This window comes from Semicossyphus pulcher, unplaced genomic scaffold, assembly GCF_022749685.1.
Source record: "Semicossyphus pulcher isolate SPU_LCO1_2020_fin unplaced genomic scaffold, fSemPul1.0.p SCAF_14, whole genome shotgun sequence".
Taxonomy (NCBI): domain Eukaryota; kingdom Metazoa; phylum Chordata; class Actinopteri; order Labriformes; family Labridae; genus Semicossyphus; species Semicossyphus pulcher.
In genome coordinates this window covers 9,618,414-9,640,040 of record NW_027211648.1, presented here as the reverse complement: position 1 = coordinate 9,640,040, position 21,627 = coordinate 9,618,414, and the positions used below count along the sequence as shown (strand labels likewise).

Here is a 21,627-nt window from a genome sequence, read left to right as displayed (position 1 = left end):
TGAAGGAAAATTCATTTAAAAAAAAGGTTCAATAAAGTGGATTTTACAACAGATTTATTGAGTACAAACATTAAAACAGAGGCAGGCGTGGAACAAGAGGCATTGTTACATTGTTCAATGTCTGTTTACCAACTTATTTCCAATAAGAAGCTTTATATATGAACACGTTCAAAACAGACAAGACAGCTGCATTTACATTCCAGTGGCTGTTGGAACAACAATGTATGAACAGCCTAAAGACAGCGCGGCCTTAGGCCGGACTAATTAGATCTCAGCTGACAAGTAACGGGCCGAGGATGATCACTTACAGCAACGAGAAGTTCATTTCAATCTTTACAAACTCAATAGGTGTACGCCCGAAGCAGAGCAGACAAATCATCATTTTTCTTCTAAAACAAACAAGCTAGAGGATGTATAGGAGAGATACTTTCAGCATACTGTATTACTTTATCATTAGCCAATTTTCCACAGCGAGGCCTTAACAGAGCCCGCCAGGACTTACTCCGCTCCTGCATTTACCCCTTAAAATCATCATTCATTTACACGTTCACTTTTGCATCTTGCTGCCAGCAGTAATTTCGCAGGCTGGCGACGGCTGCGACAAAAACAAATTATGCTTTCCATCATCAGATTTTATCGTGTTAACTTAGCTCTGCTGTGGAAGCTGGCTATTTACAAAGCAGATGCAAAAAGAGTTGTCTGTGATACACTGGCTGTTATAACACAACCAGGGAGCTTCCTGCACATTCTCCCATTTCCAAGTTACAAACATTTCCACATGGATTTCTTTAAAGGTATAATAAGTAGGATTTTCCTAGAAAAATAAAATATAGACTTTTACAAATATAATATAAATCATCACTTATGGGCCTCTATACATGTGTGTTGGTGAGTGTGTGTGCAGACCCTTGTGAGACCCTTCCCTCTGCATCTGTTCTGTTGTTTTGCTTTGGATGGGACGTTTTCAGGAGGGGCGCTGTTGTGGATCCCTGAGCCAATCACAGCGATCAGTGAGTGTGGGAGTGGTTCAAACGAGCAACCGGGCCCCATTCAGACCGGCGAACATGGCGAAAGAGCGACGCAGAGTTGGCCTTCTTTCTGTTGGACAGGAAGGTGCCTCAAACCGGGTAGGACAAGCTAACCGGCGGTTAGCGTGCTAGCGCAACGGTAACCGTGAGGCTGTCGGTGTTAGCTCGGAGGGGTGGGCGTGTGAGAGTGAGCTTCTGGTGATGAAGAGGAAGGAAGCAAGGACAAATCCTACTTATTATACCTTTAAGTTATAGGATTTTTTTCAACACAGCTGCACATGCCATACTGACAATGACCCAGTGAGTTATTATGAGAAATGATGTTGGATTAAACTGAGCACAGCCCTGCGTGTCAGAACTGAACATTTGTTTTCACACTTTTACAGGCAATTATCAAACATTACCAGAGCTGTGGAGGAAACCTGCATAGGCAGTTGAACCTCCTCTCGGGTGCCATAAATCTCTCCAAACCAGGAGGTGATGGAGAAAGAAGAATGGAACTATAGGCAATTAATACACAGCTACGGTATGTTTCAGTATTTACAGACTGAAAAACCTCCAGAGACAGTAAATATACGGAGTACAGCAGCTGATCCACTGATGCTAGATTGACTGTTATTCAAAGTTTCCTGTATTCAGTGTTACTCTAAAGTGAACCAGAAGCCTCTGAGGAGGTTATGATGAACATTCCTTATGATTGCTTACTGACCTTCCCTCACATTTGAAGGACAAAGCGATTGCAATATATTAAATTTCTAACATTTTTTTCCCTCCAAATCGTTAAAAGAACCTTGACGTCTCAGCGTTCACAAAAAAAAATAAAAAAAATAATTAATTGCTCGATTCATTCAGGGGCAGGCGCTTTGAATCCCAGCATGAAAGACTTCGCCGTGACTCACTGCGAAGCTTAACATTTTCATATATCAGTTTTAAATCTGAAACGGCAAAAATGACATGAGAAGAAAGTGTTAAAAAACACAACTTTATTCACAAGTCATTTCTGCTTTTGATAAAGAATTATTAAATAGGCACGTCATTTCAAAAGAATACAAGATAGAATAAACTTAATTACACGTTGAACCAATAAGGATTTTAGGAATACACATTTGTTTTTAAGTAACATGTTTCATGATTAGATGGATGAAGACGAGATCAACAGCGTGTGATACATAAATTAATGATGTGCTAGATGTCACTAAAAGATAGCTAATGAGTTTGGATCCAAGACCCCGTCTGTACAAACCACATGATGACACAGCTCAGAGGTGTTGATTTGAAGTGAAAGCAGAGAAAGTCTCAGAAAGAGAAGCAGCTGTTTGCAACTTCCCTTCCTGTGACTGTGATATGAGATATGAAACGACAGGCCGGGTGCATATTTGGTATCAAACAGCAGTGAAAGGCGGTCAGACACTTCCTCTTAGACGCAGTGTCTGATGCTCAAGCTGCTTCTCAAAGTCCAGCATTACTGTAGTTACACGTGTCGAAGGTGGTCGATCTATAATGTGTACATGTGTTACTGTATAATTACATCATAGTGCAGTAAAGGCTTAACAACTGCTGAAAATATGTTCTTCATGATGGAATTTATTTTCTAGGTCAACGTGTGCGTGTGTGTGTGTGTGTGTGTGTGCGCGTGTGTGTGTATGGTTGCAGCGACAGAGGCTCAAGGTTGCTTGATAAGAGTGGCAGAAGCAGGGCTACTTCTCTATTTGATGAGCTTGTTGGCTCTCTGGTTCGCCTCATCAATACGAAGTTTGTTCATGTCCGCCTGAAAGAAGGAAAAGAAAAAGGGTGAGTTGTCGTCGTGCAAAAACCTTTTCATTTATTTCGCCTTTCACCGACTTTAAATGCAGTCATAAAACTCTCAAGGTTCCCTGCTGAGATTTAGAACTGAAGACCTACAGAGCAGAGTTTTTTTGGTCTCATGCACCTGCATTCAGGTGATACAACAAGCAGTCCTTGCAATGGTTTCACACTATTTACAGTCAAAAGTTTGGACACATTTTCTCATACAAGTGAATGGGAAAGTGTGTCCAAACTTTTGACTGGTAGTGTATATGCAGCACTATACAATGACATGAAAACGTTTATATACAGATGGCTGTATTGCGACAACATGTGCAGCAGAGTACCAACCAAAGCGAAGAAAGAAGACTGCTACAAACGAAAAGTTATCTTTGCAAATGTTTCATGAAGGAAAAGGAAATGTTTGTTGTTGTATGACAATTTTTATTTGTTTACAAGAGGACCTTATACCCATTAAAGGGGAAGAGGAACTTGCTTAAAACACATGTTCTGTAACCCTTTACCTAATTATTTATAGGTGTCCTGTGGAGCTTTTCTTGTACGTGTCTTGTAGAGACAAGGTTGTGCTTTCATTCATTATTCTTACCATAATTAATTGTGTGCCCTGAGGCCTAACAAACATGTCAAGACCTTTAGAGAAGCTTATTTAGTTTCTGATAACATCCATATCTATAAATTGCAGTTTTCTGTTTGCATTATCAAGGCAATCCTGCAATCAGTACCAGTGTGAAACCATGTGCAGGCATGTGTGTTGTGTTGTGTAACACAAATGAAGGCTTGCTTCATAGAGCCACTGTTTTCTACCTATTTTTCAGGCGTCTTACTTTAGAGGGAAACAGTGAGCTGAGGTTACAAACCTGCATAAGAAGTGTGATAAATAATTAAAGTGCTTTGTCCTCAGACTCTTACCTTGGAATTGATGTTGTCGATATGTTTGTTCTGCTTGTCGATCTCGTTTCCCATGTCCACAGCCATGTTTTTCAGGTTGCCGATGATGCTCCCGACAGCATCCAGATTCTCCTCCATCTCGTCCTCGCGCGCGTCGTTGGTTACCCTGCACCGCAGATGTAAAGGAGGTTTTATTTTTCAACAACAGCTCTGTGGCATATCTCTAAATCACTTGTAACTAGCAGAAGATTGTCATTTTGAAGATTTTTTGGGGGCTTTATTTGATAGGACAGCTGAGGAGAGACAGGAAATGTGGGGAGTAGAGAGTGGGGGATGACATGCAGCGAATGATCAGCAGCCCGGGAGTCGAGCCTGCGATCAGTGTGTCGAGAACTGAGCTAAACCAGCGCCTCAACGATGTCATTTCTAAATAAACAACATGCTTCAACATTAGAAAGAGATTTTTGACCCTACCTCTTGATGTACGGGCCTGATGGCGCTGCGGCGCTCGCCTGAGCAGCCTGTCCGTTGCGAACACCCGACGGCTGCCTCGAGACAATTTTTGCGCCGTTGGCGTCAAGTTCACCATCGCCTCCTCCGATACCCCAGGTACGCTTGTATCGGGAGTCGTGCTCGATTGATGACACCCTGGAAAGAGAGAACTGAGAGTCAACACAAACCAGGACATTTAGAAGCTTTTAGGTGAATAACTAGGGAACTAGAAAAACACAACCTCTCTACATAGAAGCATCAACAAGAGTGTGTTCTTTAACCTGAAGGAAGTGAAAAAGCTTCCCTACCTTATCTTATGGTAATCATCAAAGAGTCCTCTGCTCCCATGTGAAAGCATTATGGGGAGATTTTGTTTCATGTTTAGAGCAGGTTATGATCTCACTATGCACACACACTAATTCATGCAGGTGGATGCTTAGGAAATCTATTGACCATATGATGCACATGTGACATGTAAATGTATATTTCTCTCTCTCCATGTCACACTCTATACCCGCCTTATTTGGGATGTTGGCATGCTGTGTTCATGTGAAATCACAGAGGAGTTACTCTGTGTTACTCAAACGCGGGACAGTCCTTAAGGTTTGTGGAATGATCAGATTTGAATTATTTCCTCTTTGAGAAATCAAAGCTCTAAATATCACATTACCCATAAGCACCGGCTGCTTTAGATAAAGTACTTTGGATAAAATCAGCAACTATTGTATCAGATTTTCTTCCAACTGCAAAAACTAAATTTAGCAAAAATCCAAAAGTGAATTAGTTAAAGTCGAGGTGAAAGGAAAAATGTCATTTTAATCCTTTTAGATCACATCCCCGGTAATTGTGTGCATCTATTTGACAATATAGGCCCAAAAAAATACAGAAAATCAATTTCTTTGTATTCTTATATCAAAATCTGATCATTTTTTCTTCCGGTAAAAAAAATAAAAAAATCCTGTGTGCTTACGTAGGCTAGAACCAACCAATTTCAACCAATCAATCTGCAACATTTAGCCGCAGAGCACCAAGAACGTTCGGTCAGTTAGCTAGCTCCTGCGCTGTGGAGAACGTCCGTCTACGCCAGGGGTCTCCAACCCTGCTCCTGGAGAGCTACCTTCCTGCATGTTTTAGGTTTCTCCGCACTCTAACACACCTGATTGGAATGTTTTGCTCATTATCAATCCCCTGAGACGCTGCGGTTGGTTGATAACGAGCAGATCATTCGAATCAGGTGTGTTAGAGTGCGGAGAAACCTAAAACATGCAGGAAGGTAGCTCTCCAGGTGCAGGGTTGGAGACCCCTGGTCTACGCCCATTTCTCAACGATCAAATCAAATCCCTCCAATGATATGTCCTGCGTGCACGTCCTGTTTCACTCGGAAATACGTCACGATACGGAAGCTAGATACTCCCGAAATGCCGTTTCAGCTCGACTTTAAAGCCACAGACTGTTATTGTAATAGTTATGAATCGTAACAGAACTGTAATCTCAAACATCTGTCAGCTGTAAGCAGCGCTATAACCTTCCTTTTATAGTTTCATACCTATCCAAGCTGCAGAAGAGCTCCAACTTGAGGTATCCTAACACTGTCTAACGAGAGCATGAATGGGATTTTACTTCTGGCACAGCATTGCCTGAAACAGCCCCAAACAAAAAAACAGATGTATCAAGTAAGATTTGTTCATGATCAGAAACAGCTTTCTTTTATAGCTTCCTCCTGCTAATAACTACCACTGTGAGGTTTATCCAAATATTTTGTCAACACCAGCCACATACTTTTACTTTCAACTGTGATTCAGAACTCTACTGCCAAGCTCCAGCTAGCATAAAGAAAGTGAAAATAACCTCAGTTTCACCAAACCTGGACTGTATCCAGTGTGTTTTAGGATTTACTCTTCAGGTCTTTTACACGTTTACGAGACTCTTACTGGTTTGGGACCGGCCTACATGACAAGCTCTTTGTCATTGTATCATCCTTCATGGCCCATAGAGCCTCTGCAGCCTTTTCTGAATACAGACTATCACACAAATAGGAAAATGGGGAGCTTAACCAAAACTATGGAACTCCCTACAGCTAGAAGAGATGCTAACTGTGAACATTTTTAAAACAGCAGCTGAAAACAGTCGATTTATTCAACATTCCCTGTTTTATTTATTTATTTTCCTCATATGTTGTCATGCAGTCCTTCGTTTTCATGTATTATAAACAATCTATAATTATGAGCACGTATCTGTTCTTGCTATGTGGTGCATTTAATTGCCTGTATGTGCAGTAGTTTTAATTTGCCTGTTTGTGATTAACTCTCCTGTTTATTCCCTTTAATGTAAAGCACTGCAGCTGCTCCTCCTGTATAAAAGATGCTACATAAATACTTTTATTACTATTATAATGAATAATAATAATAACGCATACGAGCACAGCCCAGGAAAAAGAGTAGAGGAAAGCTTGATAACACACATGAGGGACTCTGAGCCCCGATCAGCTCTCGCTGCACAGTGTACCTGTCACAGGGGCAGACGCAGAGGCCGCAGCACTTGGAGAGGTCAGTCAGGTTTTTCTCCGCCTGTCTCATGTCCTGGTTGATCTGGTCCATGCCCTCGTCCACACGCTTCAGCTGCTCTGAAACACACACAGGCAACACCACACCATGTCACACTCTCTCTTTTTTTTATACACCTTTGGTACATTTTATACAGCAAGACTCAGTCTAATTTATAATTTTGTTTTGTTTATCACCTTTATTAATCAATTTTTACGATGTTTTTAATTAAACTTTAATTATCCCTGCGAGGATTCCAAAAATGGGTCACTAACTGGGTCACTGCAGCAGCACAAAAAATGGGATAAAGATAATGAAAAGAACACTGCAGGTAGTGCGACTGATAATAAGAAAAGCACATTTTTAAAAGGGGAACACAAGCATCCGACAGCACTTGGAAAGTTACAGGCAAAAAAAAAGAAAGCAAAACTATATTCAAATAACTTCCTGAAACTTTGAGACCACTCATGATGGGGTAACACGAGATTATATAGCAATATTTTAAAGGGAACACATTACGCAAATGCCAACCACCAATACATTATTTACATGATCATTGTGGCCAACAATGAAGACACATATTTTTTATTGAATTAAAATTTTACCTTTTTAGGGAAGTGTTTCTGTTACACTGTAACTAACATGCTAAAAAGCACACAAGTACTTTATTACTTAACGCTACATTATTTTTAACTGCTGTAATTACAAATAATGTGATAAGTTGGAAAATATTTCTTTAACATTAACTTGCCATAAAATGTGGTGTATACGACGCACTTTTAATAATTTATTTTCATCTAAAAGTGGGCTGCGTCCTATATACCGGTGTGACCAATATACCAGTATAAAATTCAGAGGTATTTTATTGTGCTACGGTATTTTACCCAGACGATGGCGCTATAATCGCCCTAAATTTTCCTCACGGATATGCGCCGTCATGATCGCCGGTGCAGCCGCCAACGTTACCACAGGCTGAGCTCAACTACCGCAGCGGTAGCTAGCAGGATTGCAAACTTGACATGGAGAAAACAGATGGTAGGCTGTAATTTGTGTGTTTTAAATGTGTTTCACATGAAAATATATTGAAATAGTGTTGAAATAACTTGTATACACATTTGTATTAATAAACAGATATAAAAAACATTATATTCTCTTATATTCTGGTGCGATTTATATTCCAGATTTTACAGTAACATTTCTTTAGGCATCACATAGTCTGAGCCCTTGCAGTTTTTTCTACTGCATCTACATCCGTCACGGCTTCCTATACATTTCTGACTTCCTTCAGCAGAAACGAAAAGTTTCATGAAATCTTACTACATACTTTAAATCATCTCAAACCCGCTCGAAATGTAAAGGCTATTTAAATGATGACATTTGTACGGTGGCACAATGACAAAAACAAACCGTTAGATTGTCATAGAATTACTGGGATATATAAGCCCTTACTCACTGATAGTTATGTTTTTTATTCTGAGTATAAACTGAGTATTAGGGATAGACCGATTATCTGCCGGGCCGATTATCGGTGCCGATATTTTTTTTTTTTAATCCGACGGCCGATAAGAGATCAATTTAAAACTGGGTTATTTTGGCTCTGATGCATATGCTTAAAGGCATTTAAACAAAGTTAAGTGTTGGAGTTTGTATTATTCAAAATTTTGACGTCAATATTTTCACTTTTACTGCAAATGAGTATCGGCTTCAAATATCGGTTATCGGCCTCCTTGACTACTAATAATCGGTATCGGTATCAGCCCTGAAAAAACCATATCGGTCTATCTCTACTGAGTATGGCACATTAACTATTTGACACACATAAAAAAAGATCAACATATAAAAATGTATCAGTTGGTGAGATTGAAACATCCACATGAAAAGCAGCAGTGTTAAAGTTGCGTAGCTACCTCCTTGCTGGTCCAGCATCACCATGGTGTTGACGCCGGTCTGTTTGCTCTGAAAACACAAGCGCCACAGAAATTCAGAACCAATGAGAAGATTACACACAGATCTATGAACACAGAGTGGAAATAATCAGGGATGACTTTGTTCAATATTTAATACAGATTTATTTTATCATTAACAACTGAAACACCTTATTCTTCTATCATTCCAACATTCTTCCCTACTCTCATTCCCAGCATTCAAAAACTACTTTATTTATGAGAAGATTTCAAGCTAGGACATTATATTTCTGAAAACATCCTGCACAGAGGGAACTTTTTCCTCCTCCTCCTGCTTCCTCTTGTATCCAAACTCATCTACATGTAAGACGGTATTGTGTGTTGTGTCTGTAGCAGCAGGGTATTGTCACAGTCTCACCTCCTCTGCCATCTGCAGCATCCTCCGTGTGCTTTCCAGTGACTGTGGAGGAAAACAAACGGTGATAGTGAATAAAGAGAGCAGGCAAAGCTTGGAGTGCTTTCAGTCCTCGGGGTTGATGCATTCTCGGACCCAAGAGAGTTTTGTTTTCTTTTTCTGCTGGAGTTTTTGTTACTCAGATTCTGACAGGAGATTTTTCAATGATCCTTCTTTTGTTCTGGCAGGACAGACGGGACCAGACGCCACACAGGGTTTTTTTACATCTATCTGATTCTTCTAGGTCATTTTCAAAAATTAAATAAATTATAAAGCCTGATTGGTATGGATGTGGCCACAAGAGTAAGAGAGACAAAACAGATGAGAAGCAGACAATAGGAGGGAATTAACAAGGAGACAATAAGGAGAGAAAGATAAGAGGGATAAGGCAAATGGAAAGATCCTCACGATAAGAACAACATGGAGGAAGCGACACCATTAATATTCATCAAGTTCTAAAAGCCACCAAGAACAAATCTAGAAAGCTACAAAGATCCGACCACTGTATGTCCCAACTCGGCCTACAAAGATCCTGTTACATACAGTGCCTTTATTTTACAGCATCAATAAATTCTATCAGTGTCTGATTAACCCTGCAGCCTCTGTCTAACCCGTCGATCCATCAATATACAATCTGTACTGTAACGTTCAAGATCATTTGTAAAAGAATAATTCATAACATGCAGCCATTCATAAGTAAATTTGGCTTTCTGATACGGTTAAGTATCACAAATTTCAGAGGCTGCAAAAAGTGATTATTTAAACAAGCGATTAATTATGATCTAAAATGTAAATGTAATGTTAGTTAATGAATTAGAGGTCTGACTTCCTGTTTCAGATCTCGGGATAATAAGACTCTTCTGAGTCATATTTGCTCTGGTGCTGTACGGCTGATGATTTTCAATGTTAGTTTATTATTTAGGGTGTAACCCAACAGCTATCCATAGAAATTAATAAAGTATATTGGACCCACATTAAAGGACGTATTCGATTTAAAATAATACAAATAGAGAGATGTTATTCTGCTGGTATTTGGCAGCCCTGCTCCTACTGGAGCTAAAGCAAGTGTAAATCAAGAGAAAATGGACGGCAAATATTTAGATAATTCATTTAAAGTTTTTACAATGACATTAAGCCAGTCGTTTGCTGATTGGGTATTTATTTTACAATTTCCGGGAACAAACAAGTAAAACAACTTACTGAGTGAGACAAAATGAATCATCTAACGGTCAATTAACAGTTATTTTTCAGGATAAAAAGTCAAAATGTTCCCTTGTTCCTCGTCTCAACTATGAGGATGTGCTGCTTTTTAATGCCTCGTGTGTATTTGAGTGTACCGTTTGCTGACATAATCTTGACAAAGTTTAACAACAAAAAAAATCTGTGTTTAGAACGAATAAAAAAACATGTTTTTTTCCTTTGTCCAGTGTGAACACACTTAATGCAGCTACAGTGTTCCCTTGTGCGTCTTTACTTTCCCTGTTGAAATGTTGCGCACGGCTATCACACAAGCTAACAATCCACAGCAGGTCGCAGACAAAAACCCACATGAGCACACAGACACAAAAGTGTTTAGGCGAACTGGAATGCAGTCGGTTCAGGTGAGTTACGCCTTTGAGTCTCTATTAATAGCAGGTGCTGTAAAGAGAGCAGAGCATCCAAAGGAGAGGAGCACGGAAACGACTCGGGGCATGACTCCACTGTTACCATCGCTAATTAACTGTTAACAAGAGAGAGTGGGGACCGGATTCCTCCTTCTCTCTGTGGTGGGTTTGCTCTGAATACATTAATCAGCGAGTTGAGAAAAAGACAAACACAGATTTGGCGAGAGAGAAGTGTCGAGCTGGGCCAGGTTTCTGTTGGCTTAGCCAGAACATCACTTGGGTGGATAAACATTACATTATGTCTCCTGAAATCCTTGAACTTGGCTAATTAAGCCCGAAATCGCTGTCTTAGCCAAAAATTCCAGATTGGGATGCTGTGAAAAAATCTTTGAGATGGAGACAATGGCGTGGTATTTTTATCATTTGTTTGGGACGGCTTTGATGGGAAGACAGGCACGTGCCTCAGACAGGCGCGCAGGTTCCAGCAAACTACATGCAAGGCTTTTTATCATGATCAAGTTTTTTCTACCACAAAAGAACAAAAAATCACTACGGGGACTGACTGGCTGCACGACAACGAGGAGATACGATAGCAGCACATGAACAATAGATTTCCAAAACTTATGTTAAACTACTGGACATGGGGAACAGCACTGCAATTATAACGCAGCTCAAGTCACATCTTTTTCTTATCATAACAAATTCCGATGTTGCCCTGATACATTACCAGCCATGCTCTGAGTGTTTCAGGTATGAGTGGCTACCCAAAGGGCTACCCTCCCATGCCCTGCTTAGATCTGCTAAGTCAACCAGGCAGCAGCAAACAGAAGAAAGAGAGAAAAAGGTTAAATCAGAAAGCACACACACAGGAGAGAAAACACACAGTTAAGAACTAGAGGGGAAAAAAGCAGACAGAGACAATTAGTACAGTCAAAATTACAGGAAGGTGAAGAGCACAGCTACAAGCCCGGCTAGAGTAAGTTAATTTGCCTCCATTTGAATCAGATGGCTGATCATATGATGCCCCGGAGTGCTGATTAAACAATTATCTCCATGATAATAAAACGCTTAGATATAGCTGACAACATTCAAACTGTCAAAACCGCAGAGGGGTAAGGGAGCTATCAGGCTAAATTAGGCGTAAAGCCTCACATGCTTCCTATTAATGCCTAGCTTAATAATCAACTGTGTGTGCGTGTGTGTGTGCGCGCGTGTGTGTGAGTGTGAATGCAATGAATATAATTACCCACAGCCCCTGCTCTCTTACTGCTGTGCTGAAGCATCCCCAGGATGTGTTATTTGTTTTTCACCTACTGATGCTTTTAAACTAAGCCAAAATCTGCTGCCTGCAACGTGGCTGTGGCTAAAATAACCATTTTAAATCACAGATTTAGTATATCAGGATTATTTTCAATTTCGGTGGGCATGATTAAACAAAATATTTCAATTATACAAAAGCAAAAGCTACATGAGGAGACAAAACATTCATACGTTTGTCAGTGCTGCAGCTTTAAAGGTTTTGGACTTCCTTTCTGGCATTTTGAGTAACATGCTCTCCAGCTTTTATGCTAAGCTAAGCTAACTGCTTACTTGCCCCAGCTACAGACATGTTTGGCTGAATCACCCATCATGCTCTTTGCGAGAAAGGAAAAAAAACATCAAAGATTTAGCATCGTCAGCTGCTGCAACATTAGTTTGAACTGCAGTTTTGCCTGTAAACAATCAATCGTCCTGATTGTTTCTTTGTGGATCATTAGCATATGTGTATTAGTTTTGTGCCATCTATTAAAATTGATTATCCACTTAAATCTCAGTTCGCAGTTTCATCAGCTTAGAGCGGGTCACAATGAAATCCAAAGGAGACAAGTTTTTGTGTCAGAACTACAAAAGGGTGATGCTTTATTTTGTGTTATTTATAACAAAAAAAATGTATTAGCATATTTCTAAATTATCTATAAGGGCATTTCCGAATATCTTTTTTTTTGGATGAATGTATATTTATAATTTATTCGCCATTGAATATTTTTTGCTTGCCTGTACACAAATTCCACACTTCTGCATGCTTAGCTCATCTTTTGTGCATTTTATCTGTATAAATATTTTGAAGCTTATCTGTTAGTTTGGAAAGTTAGGAAGTGTCAGAGAGCTTTGCCAGGCTAAAATCCATAAAAATAAGGTGTGAGAGAAAAATACAGGATCAAAACATACACAGAAACTTCTCAAAACTCTCCTGCAACGTATCATCTCGCTCGCTGTCTATCTGTATGCTCAGTTTGTTTCAAACTCTCAAAGTTTCACCTTGGTTTCTGTCAGTAGACAAGCAAACTTTTTGTATTTGATGCTAAAATATTTAGGTTAGAAAATCCCTTTAAGGAAGTTTCAAACTCAGAAATAGAAAACAAGAGAGTGAGGAATTCTGTGTGTGTGTGTGTGTGTGTGTGTGTGACTCAGTACCTCGTCAGTCACTTGGTTGGCCCTCGCGCTCATCTGTTCCACAGTCATGTCGTCCATGTTGCTGCTTTTGGAGGCTCCCCCTGTGGCACCGAGCTCGATATTCTGCGGCCTTAAAGAGGGGCAGAGTCCAGGGTCACTCACAAATGTCACATCAGAAGACAGATATTATCATAAAGCTTTGTGACTCAAACACATCTGAGAACTAGTTTTCCTGCTGGCTCCCACAATGAATGATGTTCTATGACAACATCAGACCCAAAGCAAAACACACTGCCGGCCAAAGTGTGTGTGAGAACACAACAAATCAAACATGTTGGATAAAGACTTAAAAAAGTGGTCATTAAAAGAATGAGCTTTTACAGTGGATATTGACATTGTTCCTAATGACGTCAAACCTAGTATATCTTTCACTAATACACTAACAAGCAGCACATGCTCACATCAGTATAAAGGTCTGAAGTCTTCAATATTTATGTGTTCGATCCTCAATAACGATTTTTCTTATCTAATTGGGGGCAGAAACAAGTTGCCAGCACAATATTGATATATAATATCATCACCTTTAAAGTTAATATGGCAGGCTAATTAGCTTTACTTGCATAATTACACATCCAGCATTTAAAGAGCGAAATTATCATTTAATTGGAGTCACATTTGTGGCAAACTAATGAGTGGAGGTCTAATATTCACTGGTCCGTTCTTAGTGCTCGACTGAATCCTGATGGGTGTATGTGGCTTGTCAGCGGCTACGCTTCATTTTATGTTCAGAGCTAGTTTGTAACCGTGTCTGTCTGGTAAGTGCTGAGCAAACAGTTGGTAAACAGAGGGTTTTAAGGTCAGTTTCCACTGTAAACAGCTTCCTGCTGCAACTGGAAATCACGCTTTGAGAGCGGTGAGAGTGAACAAAACAGCTAAGTAATGGCCAGACAGCTGAAAACTCAATCAGGCTTCAGAAAGCAGAGTGGTCATAATTATCTCTAGGTTAATAAATATAAGCGACCCCTTTTTACGTTGCAATATTGTTTTCTAGAGATGTGACAATTAGTTGATTAATCATGGGTAAAGTGCAAAGAAAAATTTCATTGCCAACTATTTCGGTAATTTATCTATTCCTTTTAAGTAGGGATATTATCGGCACGTTATCGGTATCTGCAGATTGTGGCTTGAAAATTACACATCTGCATTTTTCTACCGATATTTTCTGCGGATAAAACAATGCTTTAAATTCTGCCTAAATGCTCCTTGATTCCCGAAAAGAAAAGAAAATGTTAAAAACAAATAAATATGGCATTTTGTACATAACCTAAGTTTAAGTAGTTTTCTTATATTGCCCAGTGAATGTGTACGTTTTAAAAAGCACTGTGTGATGTTATTTCTGCATCTGCCAGAGGGCCACTTCAATAAGAGCAGGCATGATATCACTTCCTCTACAGGGGAGACTTGATGTTCTCTGCAATTAGGTGGAAAAAAACCATCTGCCTAATATATCGGTATCGAAATCGGCAATCGGCAAAAGGGGTTGGAAAATATCGGCAAAAAATCCAATATCCTGCATCCCTACTTTTAAGTAATTTCTCCTTCTAAATTGTTAAACATGGTTCCAGCACCTTAAATGTTATGATTTTGTGCTTTCATTTGTATGAAATAAAATAAAGAGTCTTTTGGGTTTTGGACTGTTGATAGGACAAATTGGGCTCTGGAAAATTGCAATGAATGTTTTCCAGTTTAAACACACTTTATTGACCGAATGATTACTTTGTATAATAATCAGCAGGTAAGTGAGTAACAAAAATAATAGTTAGGTACAGCCCTGTTGTTTTTTTGTCATTTGACGTGTATCAGCAAGATTACCAAACAGTTGATGGTTATATATTCTAAAATGTTCTTTTTTCTCAAATAAATATAAAACGTGATACATTTTCTTTGACATCCGGTCATACAAAATCAGAGGTTAGTCTGAGATAAGTTATGATTGCTTTTTTTATTACATTATAAAGAAGAATGAATGAATAATAAAACTACTGCCTTTTGTTTAGAGAAACTAACCAGAAGCCTCATTAAAAACACACATTTAAATCATATGTGCATCAGCGTTGAGTGTCTCACTGCCTCATGCTACTGAAAATCATTGTGCCGCAGGCAGTACTGGTCAAGGCTTTGCTTAAATGTATGAAAACATCAATGTATTTTCATGTCGCTCAAATGGAGAAGGAAAAAGGAGATGCAAAACCTAAACAAATCAGGCTCCTTTCCTGCCCCTGAAGGAGTGTTAGGAGTCGAAACACATACAGCAGGCTCACTGATAAAAGGAAAAAAAAAAGTCTGTTTGAATGATGAAGCAAAACTAGCTTTAAGTTAGCCTGGAGCAGTTCCCTGTTTGTGTAGAGTTTAGCTGCAGTGCGGCTAACAGAATGTAGGCTAACTGAGAGGGAACAGAGATAGGGAGGCTTTGATAGGGAAATGAGACTCATTGGATGGATGTTGGTAAGAGGCAGAAGTAAGCACATTACCAAGCTCTACTGCAAGACTACACGTGATTTAAAGTGACTGCAGATTAGAGATAGACCGATATGTTTTTTTCAGGGCCGATACCGATACCGATTATTAGTAGTCAAGGAGGCCGATAACCGATATTTGGAGCCGATATTCATTTGCAGTAAAAGTGAAAATATTGGCGTCAAAATTTTGAATAATACAAACTCCAACACTTAACGTTGTTTAAATGCCTTTAAGCATATGTTTATTAAACAAACAAACAAAAAGCGCAGGGAGTTCCCAGGGTCAGCAGCATCTCTTATAAAGTTCACTGAAAATTTAAATTAAAAAAATAAATAACTTCCTGAAGTTTTATTAAGTAAATAAAACAAAGTTAAATAAAATTTGCAAAGAAATGAACTTTTTCTCCTCTCCGCCGTGTGTGTGAGCACTCTGCACTCTTATCGGCCGTCGGATAAAAAAAAACCCCAAAAAAAACCTTTTAAAAAAGCCGATGCCAATATGCGTCAAAATGCCGAATATCAGCGCCGATAATCGGCCCTACTGTAGATATAAAATAGAAATAATAGAGTCTGATTAAATGATACAAGTTTGAAATAAGTTTAAAGGAACAAGATAAAATTGTTTGTAAGAGTTATACACTCCTTGCGGTAAATAAATATTATAATACTTCTAAACAAAGTCTTCTTGAACAAGTGTCCACAGACAATATAAAGAGACTCTAAAAGAAAAGAGTGTTAATAAATCAGTTTTTTTCTGCTTTTAGTGTAGTGACTCACATGGAAATGGCTCTACTTAATGCATTGCTAATAAAGTTTTTATCATAATCTTTTGTGTGCAATTATTTCCTGAATGCACCAAAGATAATCTCTTTTACTGACATGCAGTCAGAGTCTTAAACTATTTGTTATACCTCCTGCCATTGTGGCAGGTCACTGAATATTTCTACCGCCCGCAAGGTCTTCATGTCTGCCACTGTCAGGAACTTTGCAGAGCGCTTTACAATTGTAGACACTTTGTTATTGAAAGCTTACAGAAGATATACGGATTATCATGTAACCTACATGTCTGACTGTTCCTAACTTAAGAACTTTGTTAATATAATGTTCATTACTAAAAGAAAAACCTGTCTGTGGCTGGTTATCCAAATATTTTACCTGTTACAGCCGACAATGACTCTAAATTTGACAGCTGCTACTTTTATTTCAGCAACATGTAAAGCATACATGCTCACTAATGGATTGTAGCGGGTTAGTTAGGGACTTTCTTACATCATAGGTGATATAACACACCTTCCTGATTGGCTGAGAGAACAGGGGAAGTTTTCAAAGGATGGACAAAAAAACCCCACTGCATTAAAATGCATCTACATTGGAATTTGGTGTCTTATTATTAAAGACTTGGCGCTTAGGAAGTTACTGAATTAGGAAACACGAAACAGATAAAGCTTCCGTTTTAAAAAGGCCCTGACACTTCTGTTATACTACTGATGAAAGAAGCACAAATTGAGTCATGTTCACATTTGGGGGCTCCACACAGGCTCCGTGCTCACATTTAAATTTAGATTTCATTATCATACACAATATGTACAGCAGCAGGACGGATACAAGGCAAGGACGTGTCGCTGAGAGCCTTTCATCGTGAACCAGCAGCAGGAGGTGCTGATCGTGGTCGGCCAATCATTGTGAAATTGGACAAATTTCTGTGCTTTCAGTTTATTTTTAAACATTTGAAAAATGTCGAAATGGACTTGGCTAGAGATCAGACGTAGCATGGCGAAGGGAAGTGGATCAAAATTAAATGGCCCTTTTTGTTAGAGGGAGGTAAGAGCAGGTGATACTTTCCACAGGAGAGGTTGTTGTAAATGATGCTGGGTTCTCATGAATTCGACACCACAGACGGGAAGTAGCAGACAGAACTTGAGTAATAGGTGTGGTCTCGCTGTGTTGATCCAGGTAATCCATTTAGAGCTACATTCTGATGACAGCGCTTTAGCAGATACAATCCAAACTAAATCTGATTTGTGCATCTAGTGACCTTCATGCAGTCCAGCATCACATCACACACCGAGACGACCGTTGTAATGGCAGTGACGGACAGCCTCTGGTGCACGAGGTAACATAAGATCAAGATCATCAGAAGCCAAAACTTAAGCTTGTTTTCCCTGTTGCAGAACGAGAGCACTTTCAAGGACAGAGCAGGCTAACCGTAAACACAAAGCTCTGTCTTTATTCCAAGTTTTCAAAGACACCAGCGCTCCGGAAACGCTGCTTTATATCCTTTTCCTCCTCTCCTGTCATCATCTTTTCCTTTAAAGTTCAAGTTTTTTTGTTTTTCCAATAACCCTTGAACTTCAAGTTCCCTTTCAAACCCACAGCAACCAAACATCCGGATTATAAGAAAAAAAAAGGCAGGGAAAATAGTCTACTTGGCAGACAGTTCAGAGGATTTAATGTTGTTGACTCTGCGTTTTTTTGTCTTTTGGAAAGAGGGCACTTGGTTCACACCGGCTTGACTGCTTTTTCTAACTGATTATTGGACTTGGCAAGATACTACTGATGTGAGTTTACAACGTGAACACTAAAGTCATTCACACACATACTGTTCGCCTGTGAAATACCAAGCGGCAACAGGACCAGATACACATGTCAACAATAAAAGATCAATTCCATGTACCAGTAAAGCAGACGTCTGCATAGCTGGATTATTGATTTATCCTCATGATTCAGTAATGAGAAGGTTACACTGAAGACACACTTGGGTAAATACTAGACTTTTCTTGTTGCCTGTGCAATTTGAGCCTGTCATCACATAACAGTCACACCTAAAACTCAATAACAGCACATGGCTTTGACACCACACTACATGTGTTCACAGTCACAGGAAGGATAATTCAACAAGTCTTACGGACGTACCCGTTCATGTTTTAGTGTCTTCACAGCAGCAGCAGCAAGTGTGGTAACACAACAGCTCCTACAGGGAAACACATTTCTTGTTCCTCTACCCAAACCTGTTCCTCCAGATCCGACTGGCGTCTTTTCTTACTGTCATCATGCTGCCTTCACATCCCCATCTTGATCTTTTTCAAATTCAAAGCTTTGAAGTTACACATCTCCCCCCTACAGCCTGTCCTCAAACATGAGAGGACTTTTATTTTGTTGAATTTGGAGTGTATAAATGTTTAAGGTTGACTTAAAATGCAGACCTGTGAACCAAAACAAACAACAACAGGACTACTGGCATCATGCTGTACAGACAACATCTAAACCACGGGCTTATATTTCTTTAAGACCATGTTTTATGGGTTTTAAACGCAAGTGTCAACAGTTTTCACTAACTTACAGCTGCCAGTCATAACTGATGACGTAAGAGAAAATACGACAGATGGTTAATCATTTCCGTTAATAGGCGTTAGACTGTATTCAAACACCTGACTTTAGTTTTTTAACAGAGGTATAATGTTGAGTGCGGAGTTATTTCACGAGTGTCACTTGACAAACAGGTGACGTTAGGTTGAATGACCCATATGTACCAAATACATTAAAAAAGCAGTCTCCCACACCCAAAACACCGAAGTTGTGGCTATTAAGTCCCTAAAATAAAACTTTAAAACTTAATGTAAGTGTAGGAAAAAGAGAGGGAACCGTGTCGAGAAGTCTGTCAAAGCAAATTAAAGTTTTCTTACATTGTTTTAAAAGTTCCTGTCGTGCTCAAGTATCGTAAACAGGGCAGGATCCGGGGGGCAACTCAAGCTAATGCTGCTAAGTCAGCTCGCGTGTTAGCTAGTTCCGCTTTCCTGTCAACTGCCTAACTCCGTCACTTAAACTGTGTGGAGAATTAGAAGGGAGAGAAATATTTATCTAGGGAGTCAATACTTACAGTTAACCCTCCTTGTTTTTTAAAAGTCGAGCTCGTTACTCCTCCTTCTTTACGGTATGTAAACTTGTCTCGGCCAACTTCTGGATTCCTTCAGTGGCTCCACCGTCGGCTGTCCGAAGTGTGTCGGTTGGTGCTTTTAAGTACAGTCGGAAATATTGCGATTCAGAAGCCGAGCTGACGTCGTGTTATTTTATAAACTGAGTAGAACTACTCAGTGACAACTACTACTGATTGTTAGTGCTATAGTCTACACTTTAAGAGGCATTTAACCAATGTAGTTGGTTGAGATGAAACCAATTTGTATTACTACATATGATTTTTAATATTTATTATTAACCTGGTGAGCCCAAATGAGGTTATCAAAATTAGATCGCTGCTAAAGTGTTTTTAACATACAAGCAAATAAAACAGAACATACAGTGTAAACTTTGTAGTGATTTGTGTCTCGTATCCTGTTTTATTCACTTTTTATATGTTTTGTTTGTAAAATTATATGCAAAATAACTACTGCATGTTGCTGTCAGTTCAAATTAGAGAAATAATAAGAATGATATTTCATTCATGCGGTGAAGTGGAAATACAAAGTAGTTCAAAAAAGTATTACACATGTTAGGCAAAAGACGCCTACCTAATTCTACAGTTGGCTGTTTTTTTCTCTTATTTGTATGATTCATAATGTGCTTTTGGCTACTAGAATAGTGTGAGTAACACTGTCTCGTCCTTGAGTGCTGCTCGTTTTGCAGGCTAATTACACAAAGTTTTTCTTTTGGAGTGACCGGTCGATTTTGTCTGAGGAGTTGTAGGCTATTTCAAACTGTAGTGCTCAAGAAGGAGCTTTGGATGAGCACATGAACGCAGCATATAACGCTGCGCATGTCCTGTCATATGACTCCAGAGGAAAAGAGGCGCTGCTCGTTTTCCCCACATGAGTGCAGCATTTACCCTTCACCCAGACCTCCCCCTCGCCCCCCCCCTCCCCTAATTCTCGCTATTTTACATGAAGACAGACTGCTGGATATTTTTCATCGTGTTTCTGAGAGATGCCCTGAAATCTGACCCGCCAGCATCGAATCGGTTGTGTAATTCACCCAGGTTTTTATGGTTTAAACCACAAAGCTTGCTCAAGGTGACTGCAAAGACTCTGGGCCGAGTGCCAACCCACATATCAACTGACTATGTCTAAAAGGCAAGTGTTTTTTTTCTTTCCCTCTGTATCTGAGGCTAAATATTTTTCCCTGTTGGGTCACCTAAAGCTAAATATCTACAAGCTGAACATTTTGTGACAACTCCAAATTTGCACAAGGGATTCTCCCAAGCTGCCCTCACCAAACTACCCATGGTGCCCAGCTCTCTCTGCCCATGTATCTTTTATAGAGTCTACATAGCATGCATTATTCAGCAATAACACACGGTCCATCTGGGCTCCTGTGTGTGTGTCTGTGCATGGGTGTGTGGTCCATAGTTAACTTTCCTGCCGTGCCATTTCACCATTTCACGCCACATCCAACAGTGCTTGAAGAGCTAAGAATGAGTATTTCCTCTGTAATTACAGTTGAGGTATAATGTGAGTGTGTTTGAAGGAGGATGTGTGTGTGTGAGAGGGAGTAAGGAAGAAAGGAAGGAAGAGGAAAGAATAGAAAGTAGAGAGAGAAAGAGAGATAGATTAAGTGAATGTGTAATAGTGACTACAGATGGCACGTTCAGGATCAAGCTCTTTCATCATGCTGTTCCTCATTAATAGAGATGGGAGCGCTGCCCTAATTCCATAATTCCTAAATCATGCCAGTTAGTTGAATACGGGGAGACAAAAGTACAAGGGGAGAGGGGAGAATGGATTAGCCTATAGCCTAATAATGTGTCGGAGAGCGAGAAATCAACAGAAGAAGAGATGAAGAGAGAGAAAGAAAGAGGGAAAGAAAGGAGGGAGGTCGCCATCTGCATTTCCTGCCGTGTCTTTTTGGTTGTTGCCAAAACCAACAACATATAGGCCAAATATACTCTCGCCAATTATTGCCCCACATGTACGCCAGCCAATGAAAATAGCTTAAATAATCAAGTGATTAATTAAATCTGGAAGAG

At 39.6% G+C, this 21,627-nt stretch overlaps 1 protein-coding gene across 2 annotated transcripts; it reads right to left on the bottom strand.

Annotated features, from left to right (window-relative positions):
- Positions 1-37: 37 nt before the first annotated feature.
- On the bottom strand, positions 38-19,669 carry LOC138591453 (synaptosomal-associated protein 23-like). Of its 2 annotated transcripts, none has more exons than XM_069662064.1 (8): positions 19,549-19,669; positions 13,174-13,282; positions 9,080-9,121; positions 8,665-8,713; positions 6,720-6,837; positions 4,197-4,370; positions 3,744-3,888; positions 38-2,796 (listed from the first exon to the last, which is right to left on the bottom strand). In XM_069662064.1, the coding sequence occupies exons 2-8, from the start codon at positions 13,228-13,230 to the stop codon at positions 2,734-2,736; spliced, it is 648 nt and encodes a 215-aa protein (XP_069518165.1). In that variant the 5' UTR covers positions 13,231-13,282; positions 19,549-19,669; the 3' UTR covers positions 38-2,733. The 2 variants fall into 2 exon arrangements, with proteins under 2 accessions (XP_069518165.1, XP_069518164.1); XM_069662063.1 differs by lacking the exon at positions 19,549-19,669 and adding an exon at positions 19,355-19,481.
- Between the last annotated feature and the right edge of the window lie 1,958 nt (positions 19,670-21,627).